Source organism: Cydia fagiglandana, chromosome Z (genome assembly GCF_963556715.1).
Source record: "Cydia fagiglandana chromosome Z, ilCydFagi1.1, whole genome shotgun sequence".
Lineage (NCBI taxonomy): Eukaryota > Metazoa > Arthropoda > Insecta > Lepidoptera > Tortricidae > Cydia > Cydia fagiglandana.
This window is the reverse complement of record NC_085959.1, coordinates 41,946,124-41,960,818: the sequence shown is the minus strand read 5'-3', so window position 1 is coordinate 41,960,818 and position 14,695 is coordinate 41,946,124. Positions and strand designations below refer to the sequence as shown.

General features: G+C 45.0%; 1 protein-coding gene across 1 annotated transcript in view; it reads right to left on the bottom strand.

The window, feature by feature from the left end:
- LOC134678138 (nuclear pore complex protein Nup205) overlaps positions 1-14,249 on the bottom strand; it is a 32,094-nt gene extending 17,845 nt beyond the window's left edge. Inside the window, exons 1-18 of the mRNA XM_063536589.1 lie at positions 14,115-14,249; positions 10,940-11,100; positions 10,508-10,628; positions 9,629-9,806; positions 8,767-8,910; positions 8,335-8,391; positions 8,046-8,127; positions 7,699-7,802; positions 6,711-6,835; positions 5,245-5,384; positions 4,864-5,000; positions 4,262-4,458; positions 3,496-3,685; positions 2,839-2,956; positions 2,227-2,341; positions 1,307-1,467; positions 903-1,103; positions 198-404 (exon numbers count right to left, since the gene is read on the bottom strand). Coding sequence (XP_063392659.1) covers positions 198-404; positions 903-1,103; positions 1,307-1,467; positions 2,227-2,341; positions 2,839-2,956; positions 3,496-3,685; positions 4,262-4,458; positions 4,864-5,000; positions 5,245-5,384; positions 6,711-6,835; positions 7,699-7,802; positions 8,046-8,127; positions 8,335-8,391; positions 8,767-8,910; positions 9,629-9,806; positions 10,508-10,628; positions 10,940-11,100; positions 14,115-14,130 — 2,454 coding nt within the window. The 5' untranslated portion in view covers positions 14,131-14,249. The remainder of the gene's footprint in view (positions 1-197; positions 405-902; positions 1,104-1,306; positions 1,468-2,226; positions 2,342-2,838; positions 2,957-3,495; positions 3,686-4,261; positions 4,459-4,863; positions 5,001-5,244; positions 5,385-6,710; positions 6,836-7,698; positions 7,803-8,045; positions 8,128-8,334; positions 8,392-8,766; positions 8,911-9,628; positions 9,807-10,507; positions 10,629-10,939; positions 11,101-14,114) is intronic.
- Between the last annotated feature and the right edge of the window lie 446 nt (positions 14,250-14,695).

The window sequence follows — 14,695 nt, the reverse complement described above, 5'->3', positions numbered from 1 at the left end:
GGAGAGCCGACCCCAAATGATGGGAAGTGGCACGGAAGAAGAGTTTAGAACAAGAACGTTTCCCATATAAAACAAATCCCAGGCCGTTCAAAAGGGACGCCTTATGTTTTGCAGTAACAGAATTCTCTAACGTAAACTTTTGATTTCAGCTCAGCTATCGAAGGCTGTGTGGGCAGCGCCGGAGTGGGGAGTCTCACCTCCTGCTGGTCGAGCATGGCGGGCACCTCGTCGAGGGTGGCGAGCGTGAGCCGCAGCAGGTCGGTCTGCTCGTGCAGCTGCGCCAGCACGCGGAAGCCGGGCGGCGGCGCGCTGTCCGGTTCGCGCTCCGGCGGGGGGAAGTCGCCCGGCGACGGCGAGTACTGCTCCAGCCAAATGGTGAACAGGTTGTAGCACAGGGACAGGATCTGGAACACCGGATACGGTTACATTTTATCATTGAGCAGTTCCGTCACATGACTTGGAGTTATCACGTCGGCGAATGTAACATCGTCGCAAAAAATTTAGAAATTGAGAGCCTAAAAGTACAGCCGGGATTTTTTTTGTATAAATTGAGGGTCTGGCTCTAAGAGTGGTACGAGTATAAAGTTTGGGTAACGCTGAAATATGTTACATCACAATATTATTACAATATTGTCACATCACATGCACAATTCTTTTTAACTTGTTAGACACTTGATTTCCCTTAACCCTTTGAACGTCACGTCTATCGTATGCGGCGCGTAGTGAATCTTGTCGACATTGTATTTGGCAGTCAAGGGGTTAAAAGATACTTTCATTCATTCATTTATTTCTTTATAAAACAAACCTTGTGCAATATTATTAGATACAAGGTATGTTACATTTTCTCGTTTCGCATACTCGATGGCATATTTTTTGGGCCTGAGTGTGTAAGTTATGCCGACCTGGTGTCGTTGTGAAGGCTTCTTGTAAGGCCTGTGCGGGGCGGCGAGCGCGACGCGGGTCACGTGCTCCACGTAGGGCTCCAGGCCGGGCACGCGCGTGCCCGCGCCCAGCGAGCGCGGCAGCGGCGCCGCCGAGCACAGCGATATCAGGAGCTTCAGGAACGCGATGGTTAAAGGGTATTCTTCCATTCGGGTCTCGATCTAAAACAGATACTAGTTTCATTAGTGTGTTCTAACAGTAGGTAAGATATCGGGAAATTTCATATTTGGGTTGCGCGCAACGTAAACTTGAGTGTTTTAGACCAGTCGTATCCAAGCTACGGTCTGCAACCTTGCCAGTTCAGTACACGAAAATGCCAAATTGAGAGAGTAAAGATTTTTTAAAGAGTGTATGTAAATTTGACCTCGTTAAGGTCCGCCTGCAGGCCGCGGCCGCCGCCAACCAACTGCGCAGCCTCCAGGGCTGCCCACACGCGGCCCGCGGGCCCGGCCGCGCTGCCCAGCGCGCTCAGCGTGTCGCACAGGGCCGCTTTCAACTGGATGGGGATCTGGCAGCACATCAGACCTGAGACAAACATTATATTACATTACATGTTTAACGTTTATATATGCATTCACCACAGCGCAAGCTCAGGCAGCACTCAGGCACTCAGGCCGCTGACATGGCCGTCAGGAAAGGCTTAGTGTAACTCACCGAACATGGTGTTGGTGGCGTCCCACCGCAAAGTCTCGCAGATGGCGGCGCTCGCGGCGGCGTCCTCCCGAGCTACGGCCGCTATCAGCTTCAGGGCCGCTATCATTGCTTCCACCTGTTACTCACCGAACATGGTATTGGTGGCGTCCCACTGCAGCGTCTCGCAGATGGCGGCGATCGCGGCGGCGTCCTCCCGAGCTACGGCCGCTATCAGCTTCAGGGCCGCTATCATTGCTTCCACCTGTTACTCACCGAACATGGTATTGGTGGCGTCCCACTGCAGCGTCTCGCAGATGGCGGCGCTCGCGGCGGCGTCCTCCCGAGCTACAGCCGCTATCAGCTTCAGGGCCGCTATCATTGCTTCCACCTGTTACTCACCGAACATGGTATTGGTGGCGTCCCACTGCAGCGTCTCGCAGATGGCGGCGCTCGCGGCGGCGTCCTCCCGAGCTACAGCCGCTATCAGCTTCAGGGCCGCTATCATTGCTTCCACCTGTTACTCACCGAACATGGTATTGGTGGCGTCCCACTGCAGCGTCTCGCAGATGGCGGCGCTCGCGGCGGCGTCCTCCCGAGCTACAGCCGCTATCAGCTTCAGGGCCGCTATCATTGCTTCCACCTGTTACTCACCGAACATGGTATTGGTGGCGTCCCACTGCAGCGTCTCGCAGATGGCGGCGCTCGCGGCGGCGTCCTCCCGAGCTACGGCCGCTATCAGCTTCAGGGCCGCTATCATTGCTTCCACCTGTTCAATATAAATCATAACACTTCTAACTGTAGATGTACAGCTGGTGGACCTAATTACAAAAGGCATAAGGTCCACCGATGTACAACTGACAGTGTGGTCGATGGTATGACAAGTTAGTTAATAAACTTGAACGCATTACTAGCAATCTTCAAAGTATAAGAGTAACGGAGGAAAGCATGGTTAAAAACGATTCATTGATGTAAAAACCATAAGATGAAATCTAGAAATGTCGTGCCCTTATTTTGACAGATAATTAATATGTTTGTAGTGTTTTGTGGTAAATAACAAAATCGCCATAATGTTCAATGCCATCAATCTACATTAGCTCTCACATTCGAATCATGAACCTTAAAGTCTTTGGTCATATAAAACAATCAATGAAACCTTGCTAAAAACTGGAGACGAGGCGCTATTTTCTATTTTAAATTATCAAGTTGAGCTTGTAAGCTAAGACAGGGAAAACCTAAAGATGCCACTTGTCATAATGTACTTGCCTCTTCCTGCCTCACGAGCATCTTGCCGGGTCGGGCGGCGGGCGTGACGACGGCCGAGCCGCCCAGCGACGCGGCGTGCATGGTCTCCGAGAACGGCGCCAGGTCCGTGCGCAAGTGGCTGCAACACACCTCCATACATTACGGACTGTATGGCAACTGTAGGAGGCAGCACAGGTGCCCCTCTTGATTACAATGTATACAGTAGTAAATTTACTCAAACCCGTTAATGTGTAGGTTACACTGAACTATGGCACAACTTTAACTATGGCACCGACGTATTGTATAAGTATTTTCTATGGGAGAATCAAATATTTTTTGTGATGCCATAGTAAAAGTTGCTCAGTGTGACCCATTCATTAACGGGCTCGAGTAACTGGTTTTAGTAAGTTTACATACTGTATTATATATATTCTTTTTTTTTTGCATTGGAAAGAAATAAGGTAAGCGATTTAGACGGGGATTTTTATAGAAAAAAAAATTTCAAAAATAAAGATGACTTGATCAACTGGTCAAGCAGATCTTGTCAGTAGAAAAAGGCAGGAAATTGGAAAAATGTAGACACGAAGGGATATCGTCTCACGGAAAACTTTGAATTTCGCGCCTTTTTCTACTGACAAGTTTTGCTTGACCATCTATAACATAAACGGCTCGGCTCACCAGTGGTACCGCCTGAGAGCGGAGAGCAGGTGGTGTGCGGAGAGCGCGTCGCGGCGCGAGAGCAGCGCCCAGGTGTGGCGCGGCACGGCCAGCGAGGCCAGCGCGCGCAGGTAGCCCGGCAGCAGCGCCGGGCACACCAGCTCGCCCGACAGCCGGACGAACTTGTACAGGATGGTGGCGCGCCCGCCCGCTGCAGACCTGCACATATTCACACATTGCAGCATGCATTGGACTCATAACAGAGCGGTTTGGAGATCACTCGTGAAGAGTGTCCACAATTGTCACGTCCTTCAACCATGAAGGGCAATAAATTATGAATTATGAGGTCACGACAAGGAACAAGAAATATAGCAAGAAATAGAGCGAAAATTTTGGTTGGATTAAAACTACTTTATCTAAATAAAATAACTACCAAAAGAGGTTTTAGTTACAACTGGTAAATGTGTATGTGGTAATTTGTCAGGACATATTCGACTCACATAAATAAATTGAATCGCGAATCGATAACTTTTTCGCGACTATAAATATGCATTAGGGTCGTATCACTAACTTTAATAGTCCGCTGTCATTGTCATCACTAACTTTGACCTAGAAGCATTTTGGTTCTGTTCGCTTACTCGATATCGCGACATAATGAATCCTGTTTTATACGTGCAGATTATTTATTATGCCTAATGATAAGAGAACACGAGAGACACAAAAGACATTCAAACTAGCGGTGCTTCGTCAAGTTCCGAGCCGTGTTTGCCTGGTCGGCCGGAGGTACGGCTGGGCACTTGCCTGCTGGGCGGGTGCTGCTCGGCCTGCCAGTACTCGTGGCGCAGCCCGAGCGGGTCGCGCGCGTACAGCCGCTCCACGCAACGCAGCAGCGCGTCCAGCCTAGTGCGGCTCTGCCCGGCGCCGGGCGGCGGCGTCAGCCCCTCCGCCACGTACACTTGGATGGCGCGGGCTGCTTCGTCGGCCCTACAAACATCACAACATGTATTTCCATCTGGCTCGTGTCACGTGATCGAGGCAGGGACATATAGAAATAGTATCACTCACAGCGGAGAAAATTAGGAATAAACTCATTACCATAGTGCCTAGCGGGGACAGAAGGGAATCTATTCGTTATCATAAACTAGCTCCTCTAGAGACAAATGAAAATTGTTCCACACCTGCAGTGAAAGGGTTACTTTGCAAAATGTAATGCCAAGATACTGACTGGCTGACTTTTTGTGTGTGTAAGGGTTTTCATGTTATATAAAGCTATGTATTATATTACGCAATTTACTAAATCTTGCATTTAAAGAAGCTTCTCTTTGGGACGGAAGAGTCCAGGGGGGCGGAAGGCTTCGTCTGAACATGATAGAAAGAGAGGGCACTCACTTGACCCTCATCTCGACCAGTTTGGAGTGCATCAGCACGATGAAGTCCGTGAGTAGCACGTGTATCCTGCGCTGGTAGTACTCCTCCTTCATCACCAGGTCCGTGGACAGTATCGCCTCGTCCAGGTACTCGAACACCTGCCAAACGATACTATATTAGTACATATTAATACAATACAATATAATACAATCGAAACTTGAACCTTGAGTCATATTAACATAGTAAAACGTGAACCACGGTTTAGAGAGAACCACCAGCGGAAGTAGCACAGGCGCATCGCAAGCCTGTCACATTCTAACAAGTATGTAAGTGCGAAAGTGACTATAGTGTGATAAAGTGTAAGCATGTATGAAATAGTATATGGGCAAGTAAGCCAGTGACCTTGTTGTCGGTGGCGGCGTCGACTAGCTCCTCGTCCCGGTGCGACTGGTCGCGCGACAGGGAGAGCGACTGCGGCGCGCGGCGCAGCGCGGCCAGCGCCAGCCCCAGCGACAGCTGGCACAGCGCCAGGGCGCCGAGCCCTGGAAACAAGCTTTGGTCAAAACACTGGCACAGACCAACATAACTACTAGGTTACACATAAGACAGTCGCCGTCACGTCCGCCCGTACTAATTTATTATGGGAGCGCGTTTCGTTCCAAAAGTAAGCTTTAGAGGTTTGTCGCCTCGATGCGGACCTTCGATGTACTTTTATTTGTCACAAATGTGGGCGATAGTGCCGTTCAAGGATCGGGTTAAATAGCCACCAGCGAGGCTGTCGCTAGATAATATAAGTCATAAATGCTGATTAAATCATCTGTAAAGATGCACAAGGCCTAATGGTGATGATGATGTACCTATATGTGGTGACCTCGTAATATATGTAAACGTTTCAATATTTCGTGTCTTTGTAGTATGTGGACTCTGCATATGGTTGGTATGCCACCTGTCCAATATCTTTGTCCATTGCACAGGGATAAGTTCGCCTTTGTACTGATGACGAATGTTATTTTTCCTGTTTTGTTTTGATTTTTGTACAATAAAGTGTTTTACTACTACTACTACAGTCAACTGTAAAAATATGGGTGCACAAATCATCTCAAAAATATGTCCCATAGCTCTTATGTCAGCGAATGAAGAACAATGGGACATATTGTGTGTGTGTGTGATGCGTGTTACGTAAGTATATGTTTTTACTACATATCTATTTGCGAGTTCCTGTAATTGGCTCTATATATCTATTTATGATTCCATTGTCATTTAGTTAGCTGTTGGATCTCCTTATGTAAATAAATAAATAAATATTTTTGAATAACTACATACATATTTTTACAGTTGACTGTACATACATTTTGTGTCACGCTTTAACTAAGCAAAATGTGAGACGCAAATATAAACTGGACTTTGATATTGCAGAGATGGAATAGCATCGTAAGACATCGGTTACACGCTAATTCTGGCGTCAGTTCAGTCCATCAGTTTGGTCAGACTGACGGGAGAATTATCATGTAACACGCGGACTGATGGACTGATGGTCTGGACTGATGAAAATTTAAATTTTTAGATAATATTCGTCAGTCCATTTTGAATGACAGAAAACTGATAGGAGACTGATCGTGTAACCTGTTCGTGTCATTCTCGCGTCAGTCACCGTATTAGACAAGACTAAATGACTGTGTTGCGTTCTGTTTCCAAACGGCGACTGTGTCGTAATTGTATCAGCCTGTTGTCAGTCTGGACTGATCGTATAACCATGTCCAATTTCCATCATTCTGGCACCAGTCAAAACTCGAATGGACTGATGGACTGAACTGACGCCAGACTTAGCGTGTAACCGATGTCTAAGCCCCTCAGTGTCAGCAACCGACCTGCTTTGGTCTTGGGCTCCTTGGCGGCGGGGCGCGCGGGCAGCAGCTCGTCCACGAGGATGCCGATCAGCTCCGGGTCCTGGATGAGCGGCAGCTTCTTCGCCAGCTCCTCGCCGTCTTCGCGGCTACATACAACATGCGTTTACTGTTTTACATGTAACTATTGTTACATAGATGTGTACGAATAAATACGGAACCCTAAAATGGTTAGTAAAGTAATTCGCCAGTAACTGGCCGCCTTATTCTATTCACCTATAAACAGAATTCATTTTAGTATCAGCTTTCAATAACTGGCCACCTTATACTAAAATGAATTATATTTATAGGTAAATAGAATTCATTTTTCATACTAAAAGGGGCCAGTTACTGGCGAATTACCCTATTTACTTTGAATAATTGAAGTGAATGCTATATCAGGCAGAAGTACTAGTGCTCGACGCTGCACTAGTATTCGACATGGGCACTTTACGTCACCCGCCTACATTGCCCGTAGAACCGATGGCCGTTGGGGGGGAAAGGTTCTCGAGTGGCGACCACGTACCGGAAGGCGCAGCGTGGGTAGACCCCTCACAAGGTGGACTGATGACCTGGTGAAGGTCGCGAGAGTCCGCTGGATGCGGGTGGCGCAAGACCGGTCATTGTGGCACTCTTTGGGGGAGGCCTATGTCCAGCAGTGGACGTCCTCTGGCTGATATGATGATAATGACTTTACGTCAAAGTAATATAGGTTAAATTTGAACGGCAAAGATTTTTCTGTATTCAAATTTAATTCTTGTCACTTTAACATAAAGTGCCCATGTCGAATACTAGTACAGCGTCGAGCACTAGTACTTCTACCTTACGCTGTTTTGTAAAATGGAAAGCAATATTTTCCTGTAGAAAATGAAATTTTTCGACGCGTACAGGCAGAAGCGCCATTTGCAATGATAGCAAAACTGTGTCGAGTGCCCCGTCAGGCTTTGCTACAACATGTCCCAGCATATCTCACCGGTGTAGGACAGACAAGTCCAGCGCGTACAGCAGCGCCATCTGCAGGCCGAGCGACACCTCGTCCAGCGCGCCCGTCGGCCCTTGCGACGGCGACGTGGTTTGCTGGAACACGTTACAATGTTAGCCAACTGCCGAATGAGCCGTTTCCATATAACCAGGCATTCAGTTACTATAGTCAGACTAAGCTTAAGTACCACTACGTATACACCACACATGATACTTTCAAACCATAAGTGTGTAAATACCATAAACATTATCAACTTGTCAAGGAGTTGCTCCTAACTGGATGCAAAGAGATAATAACCACTACGTACTAGGCTAATCTCTAGTTCACAGGGTACATACCTCGTTGATCAGTCGCAGTAGCGTCTCTCGTTCGAGCCCGCGCTGAGCCGATGCGGCGAACACCACTCCGGCGAGCAGTTTTCTGTACGACAATTATAACATTTATAAACCTCATGTAAAAGACTGAATGAATGCCTTTTTTGAGTAAATATTACATGACATAAAAAACACTAACGTCTTCCACCTAAAAATCAACCAGTATAACATATCGACAATTATGTAAGCGGATAAATTAATCAGCCAATTTAATCGCGTGTAATTGTGTTTTCAAATACAATTGTGTGCATACCTGGTGCCTTCTATAGATCTCGCGAGCTTGGCGTGATGCTCGCGCGGAGGTAGCGCCCTGTGCGTAATAACATTATGTATTAAAATCAATCTTACAATTCTGACATAATGAAAGGCATTAAAATACAAGTGTGCTCTTTTTATAAATGAAATTCGCTTCTTTCGTTTCATAAACCTACACTTGTATTTTAATGTAGCGGTCACATAAACTATTTTGTATTAAGTATTTCCTTAAATATAGAGCTTAGAGAGCAGATAAGTAAAAAATTAAATAAACGGTGACGCTGTCAATACTCTTCAAATTACGGCCCGCGAACTTTTCTTAGCCCGCGGAGAGCAAGCAGGAGAGCCTAAGGCTGCCGTAGACCTCGGAGCGAAAAGTTCGTCATTTTTCGTTCGCATCAGTCATTGTAATACATTTGTCTTGGGGTACCTGTGTTGCTGCAAGAGCTCGAGCTGGCCGCCCAGCGTGAACCCGCGCAGCGAGTCCAGCACGCCGCCCAGCAGTCCGTCGCGGATCAGCTGGTCCACGTAGCGGGTCACGTATTTCACTATGTCCTCGCGCGCATTTATCGACCTGACGAGGAAAGGATCATTATTAACAGTTACTAAGTTACGTCAAGAGACTGTAATTTATATCGAATTGAGTCGCAGATTTAGAATGACGCTTTGGTTAAAGATATTGAAGCGTGCAAAAGAGAAGACATCACGTACAATGGTGCCCATACTATTAACTGACAGTTCGTAAACCTTATTACAAAAGGCATAAGGTCCATCGATGGACAGTTTAGAGAGGGTCAATGTTTGTACATGAATTCGAAAGAAACAGAGCACAAGTGAAAAGACGTGTCTTTTGAATTTCACAGCTTGAATGAAAACGAAAGGTATTGAAAAAAAACAAAAAGCTGTATTCAGGAAATATGGTGGATGATCATAAAATATTTAGGAATATACTGTAAAGTAATTCTAAGTAATTCTAGAAATGCGTTTGAATATAACGTCGGCATGAGACAGGTGTTCATGTGTGATTTTTATAAACCGATTCGGTGTTGATGACATGCCTGCCGGGTCATCAATGTTTTTTACACATGGCTGACGACACGATAGGAGTGTCATCATATTCTATGGCGCATGGCATGGCTGCCGTGTCATGAAACGATTGTTCCGCGCCACAGCTAAAAGTTTTCAAAAATGGAACACGCAATTAATCGGTTAATTAACAAAATATATGATGAATACGTTTTAATAATAAATAAACCGAGTCCCTTTGTGTCACGCTTCAAGAGCTTCCTCACCAGCAGACTCCGTCCCGGGCGGTGAGCGTGTCCTTGAGCGCCTGCAGCAGCGCGCGGCGGCCGTCGTAGTAGAGCAGCACGGCCAGCAGCCCGCGCGCCAGCCCCGGGTGCCGCGGGCCCTGCCGCTGCGCCGTGTGCAGCAGCTCCAGCGCCAGGTACTCGTTCACGTTGAACATGTCTGCCAGAATCAATACGCCCTTTAAAACCACCTTTAAAAGTGGACACACGTAACATGTACATGCTTCCCTGCTCATACTGCCTCTACTGAGATTGCCGTCGCAGGCAGTTGTTTATACTCGCCCCTTAGGTCAGGGGTCTCCAAACCCCGGCCCGCGACGCGTTTCAATCCGGCTCGTTGACACCCAAAGTGTCTGGCCCACAGGAGACCCCTGTCTTAGATGATAATTTTTACTCGCCGCTTAGAGTGGTATTCCATCTGTCCAATATCTTGGTCCAATCTCATTTCATTTTTGATTCAGTCTCACTCTCTCTTTAAACAAAATATGACACAAAATACACATTGGACAAGTGCAATAATTTCAACACCCTTAGATAATAATTTACACATTACCAAACTAAATTATTGAAAGAATCAGGCAGACTGCTGCCACCCGCTGCTCAAAATACATAGACGGACCGTTTGTGGAGCAAAATGTATGACAAAACATCTGAATAAGCACTTTAACATTTTAATTAAGTGGATGCCTCGTTCTAGTTATATGTGAACATCTCGACTTTTCCAATATATCTAATGGCGACGACGTTTAGTTTCGGAGTGATCAGTCCTTAAGTATACTCAAAATAATTCTTGAGACAATCTATTTGAAAAACTTAATTAGTGTTGACTGTTAGGTAAATTAGTTTTCTTGAAGTAAAGACCTGATATGATGATGGCCTCGTCCACCAGCTCCTTGGAGAGCATGGTCTTGCCGAGGCTGGGCAGCGTCACGCCTTCTGTGACGCCGCGTTTGATCTCCTCACGGCTCGTCGGGTTCTTTGGCTGAGGAAAATTTACAATAATAAGCTAAAATATCTTATTACCTTAGTTTGACTACCATTTTGTATGTATCTCTCTCAGTCACTTAAAAGTTAGTTGGAGGAGATCCCTTAACGGGATAAGTTCGCCTTTGTACACATTTACTGTATTTTCACTATGTTATGTACTTGTTTTGTGCAATAAAGTGTTTACTACTACTACTAAAATATGTAAATAATCAAATTAGACCAGTGATTATTTCGCGTGACGTGACGCCACAGGATACTTCCCATTGCTACGCCTACTGGCTAGAATTCAATGGGCTCACAACTTACTGGGTTATGCGGCAGCGCCCGGAAAGCCTGCGCCTGCCGCCGGAGCACCGCCTCGAAGGTGTGCACGGCGTAGGGCGCGCTGCCACCATCGCTGCTCAAGTAACTGTCCACCACCGCCGCCAGCTCCTTGTACGGGGTCCATAGGTCTTCTGTGGTGCTCACTATAATACATAAACTATGATTGAGCTTTTAGTTAGCATTAGCAGAAGTGGCTAAGAGGGTGAGGTATTCTAAATTACTCATACTCTCTCCCTCTTTTAACTAAGGATACACACAGACCTCGCACCTCCACTCCAATATAGTTTTTCCTTGGGAGCACTAGCAAACCTACTATCAGCAACAAAACACAACATGATAAATAAATAAATTTTATATGACAATCTTACACAGTCACATCAGTCTAGACAGTAAGCTCAGCCATGCCTATTGTTTGCGCCGTAGTTAGTGAAACGATAACCTCTCTCTATCACTCTTCCATTCTAGTTTGATAGGCTTCAAGGTCTATAATGCGTTACGTTCGCAATGGAGCATAAACCATTGGCATCTTGGTTCTTAAGGCTTATGTTGCGATTACTTGACAACAATATAACATTTAATAATACTTAAGATTTTAAAATAAATGTATACCTATATAATATGCATAGCAGAAATTTTTCAACACTTTGTTTTGCTTAAGAGATTCCTACACTTCTGTACAGCCAGAAATATTAATATACCTATGTGAATTGAATTGCTGGGCCATTCTGTACCTTCATAACCTCGTGCCGCCCACCATACAAAATTATAGCCAAGGAAGTTAGAATCTTGTTGTATTTTCAATTGGGTTGAATTTCATTTGTGAATTCGAAAATTTTACAAGAGACAAATGAAATGCTACCTACTTTGTTTTGAATTAAGGTTGACATTCTATCGAAACTGAGTGTACATCCTAATGTACGTTGGGCGGCACGAGGATAAGTGTTTACAAATATGGCTGTTAGCTCAATTTAGTATATAGGCCCAGTCTGATCTCGTCAGTATCACCTACTGTTCTCGGAATACATACATACGCTTGTGTACATTTTAATCTGCCACTTGTTTTGGCCACATTTAGCTAATTGTAAACAAATGTTCTTTTTTATAGTTATACAGCATTCAATAATTTTGTTAACTACAAATTTGCAGATACATTACTTAGATAAATGAAAATTTGTGTTAGATACAAGAAAAAAGTCCCACTTTGTTGCTTGCCATATGGACACCTTGACAGGTTGTTCATATAAAGATACAAGTAAATTTTGTCCTTGTGGCTTTACATAAGCACAACATTCAACAAAGTGGGACTTTTGACCAGGTTTCAACACATTTCATATAGTTTATAAATATAATGGTATCTAAGAAATTACAATACCTATAGCTTATTTTTTAGTTAAATTGCGCCACCTCAAACCAAGTACAACAAAATGCACAGGTCACAACAAGTTTACATTTTTTTCCACAAATATCATAAAGGCTTGGCCACATACAGAGCGCGACGCAGCGCCGCGTCCGCGCCGCGTCCACGCCGCGCGACCGCGGCACATGCTAACAGGTTACCGACGTCAAACAGACTGCGTCCCGCCGGTATCACGCCCCGCTTCTGTCGCGCCCCGCGCCGCGCGGCCCCTTGCGTCCGCGCGGCGCGTGCGCAGCGCTGCGCCGAGCGAACGCGGCGGCCCGCCGCGTCCCGCAAGGTCACATCAGTAGGATCGGACGTTAGGCAGCGAGCGGTGCGCCGCGTTCCCGCGCGGCCGCGCCGCGTTCACGCGCGCCTTGAGGGCGTGTTGAGAGCGTGAGGCCGGCGCGATCGGCGCGCGCCCTGTTTGACCAGGCTTCGCGTCGGCATCACGCGGCGCGGACGCGGCGCTGCGTCGCGCTCTGTGTGTGGCCAAGCCTTTATGCAATATGTTGCAATGAAACTTTAAAATAGCATGGCATGGGATGAAAATTATAATTTGGTTACTTTAAAATTAAAACAGAGTAAACCTGTATTCGAGAGACAAAAGAAAAAAAAGAAAGGATGGGTGAAGATCGGGCAGCCAAAAAGGCCTACTTGGGTCGACCAAATGGACGCCGTCCTGTTGGTCGTCCTAAATACCATTGGGCAGATAGAGTGGAGGCAGATCTCCGTGAGCTCGGAGTCGGCGAAAGCTGGCAGGATACCGCTCCTGACCGCTCAAAGTGGCGTGCTCTTGTGTTGGAGGCCAAGACTCATTTTGGGTCATCGCGCCAACCAAGTAAGTAGTAAGTAAGTAGTAAACCTGTATTATTCTATTGACGCAATCTTTCTTATTTATGAATCGAGCCAACAATAGTAGCACAGTACTAGAAATCAGAGAAAAATTATACACATAATATGTATTTTATGAAATTATGAATATATATGGATATGATTTCAGTAATATATTAAAAAACACAACATATGTGAGCACTATTAACACAAATTTTATTGCAATAATATAAAAAAAAAGTCTAGAAATATCTTCTATTTACCTTCAATGTGCCAGAGATCTCATGAAGGAAGTTCTAATCTAATCTACTATCTTACTAGACTTACTAGACTAACTATTGATGTATTGTGCTGTATTTATTAGTAGTTTTAGTAAGTATATAAGTTAGTTTATAGGTATTTATATTATGTTATTTAAGTTAATTTACTGACAAAATGTAAATGTATTAATACATTATTATGTATTAGACTATATTAAAAAAGTCTCTAATTATAGATAAGAGATGCAAGCTCATTAAGGGATCAAACTTAACTCAGAGGAAAAATAAACAACACCGATTTCACCGTAACAATCCACGCTTTGTAGTATAAAAATAAACTAACGGAACAGGACTAAATGGCTCGTAACAAGGTCGGCACTAACGGAAATTAGGGACAAAGAAGCCAATGTGCACGGAATAAACGCAAATACAACAAAATGTAATGAAACAACGTGAAAAATTGTGCTAAAATTATAACCTCCATACGGCCATGTTTAACTAAAAAGGCATAAAAATAAATACTTAAATGCATAGCAGCAATGCAATGTGTAAGTAGTAGAGTGTAAATATACGGAATAATGCTAAAATTCGCAATGATATCAAGTATTATATCGCATCAACTAAATACCGCCAAATAGCTACAGGTTATGTTCAACACATAACTTACCTTCATTGATGTCCATTTTGTTGAATCGGTACTCAATTTATGATTTTTACAATTAAGGCCACTCTATACACAATTTTAATGGAATATCATCGAAAAATAAGCTTCGAAGCATTAAGACTTGGTTTAACAACTTTTGTTTGAATCTTGTCTTTTAATATCTTTGACAGGGCCACTCACAGATAAGAAAGTAGATACGGTTTTTTCATGGAGCGGGCTTTACACTCTTTGGAGCGGGCTGCCATGTTTACGATTACATTGCATTGCGAAAATCGATACTTAAATCGAATCGATACACCTATCGAATCCTAATGTCCACAGACGACCGCACCGGACCGCAACCTCGGCACGTAGGGACGCAGCCATGCGGTAGAATGAGATAGCAATATCACTTGCTCCGTCTAACGCATAAATGCGTACCCCAAACTGGCCCACGCTGGCCCATTGTGTACAGGGGTCTTTATAGTTTCAGATTTACCCATACTGACCGATCTAAATGGGCCACCCTGTATACTTTAGCCTCTATTACACAGTCGGTTAGTCGTTAGTGTCGTTACATTCGAATTTTATTGTTAACCGATTTC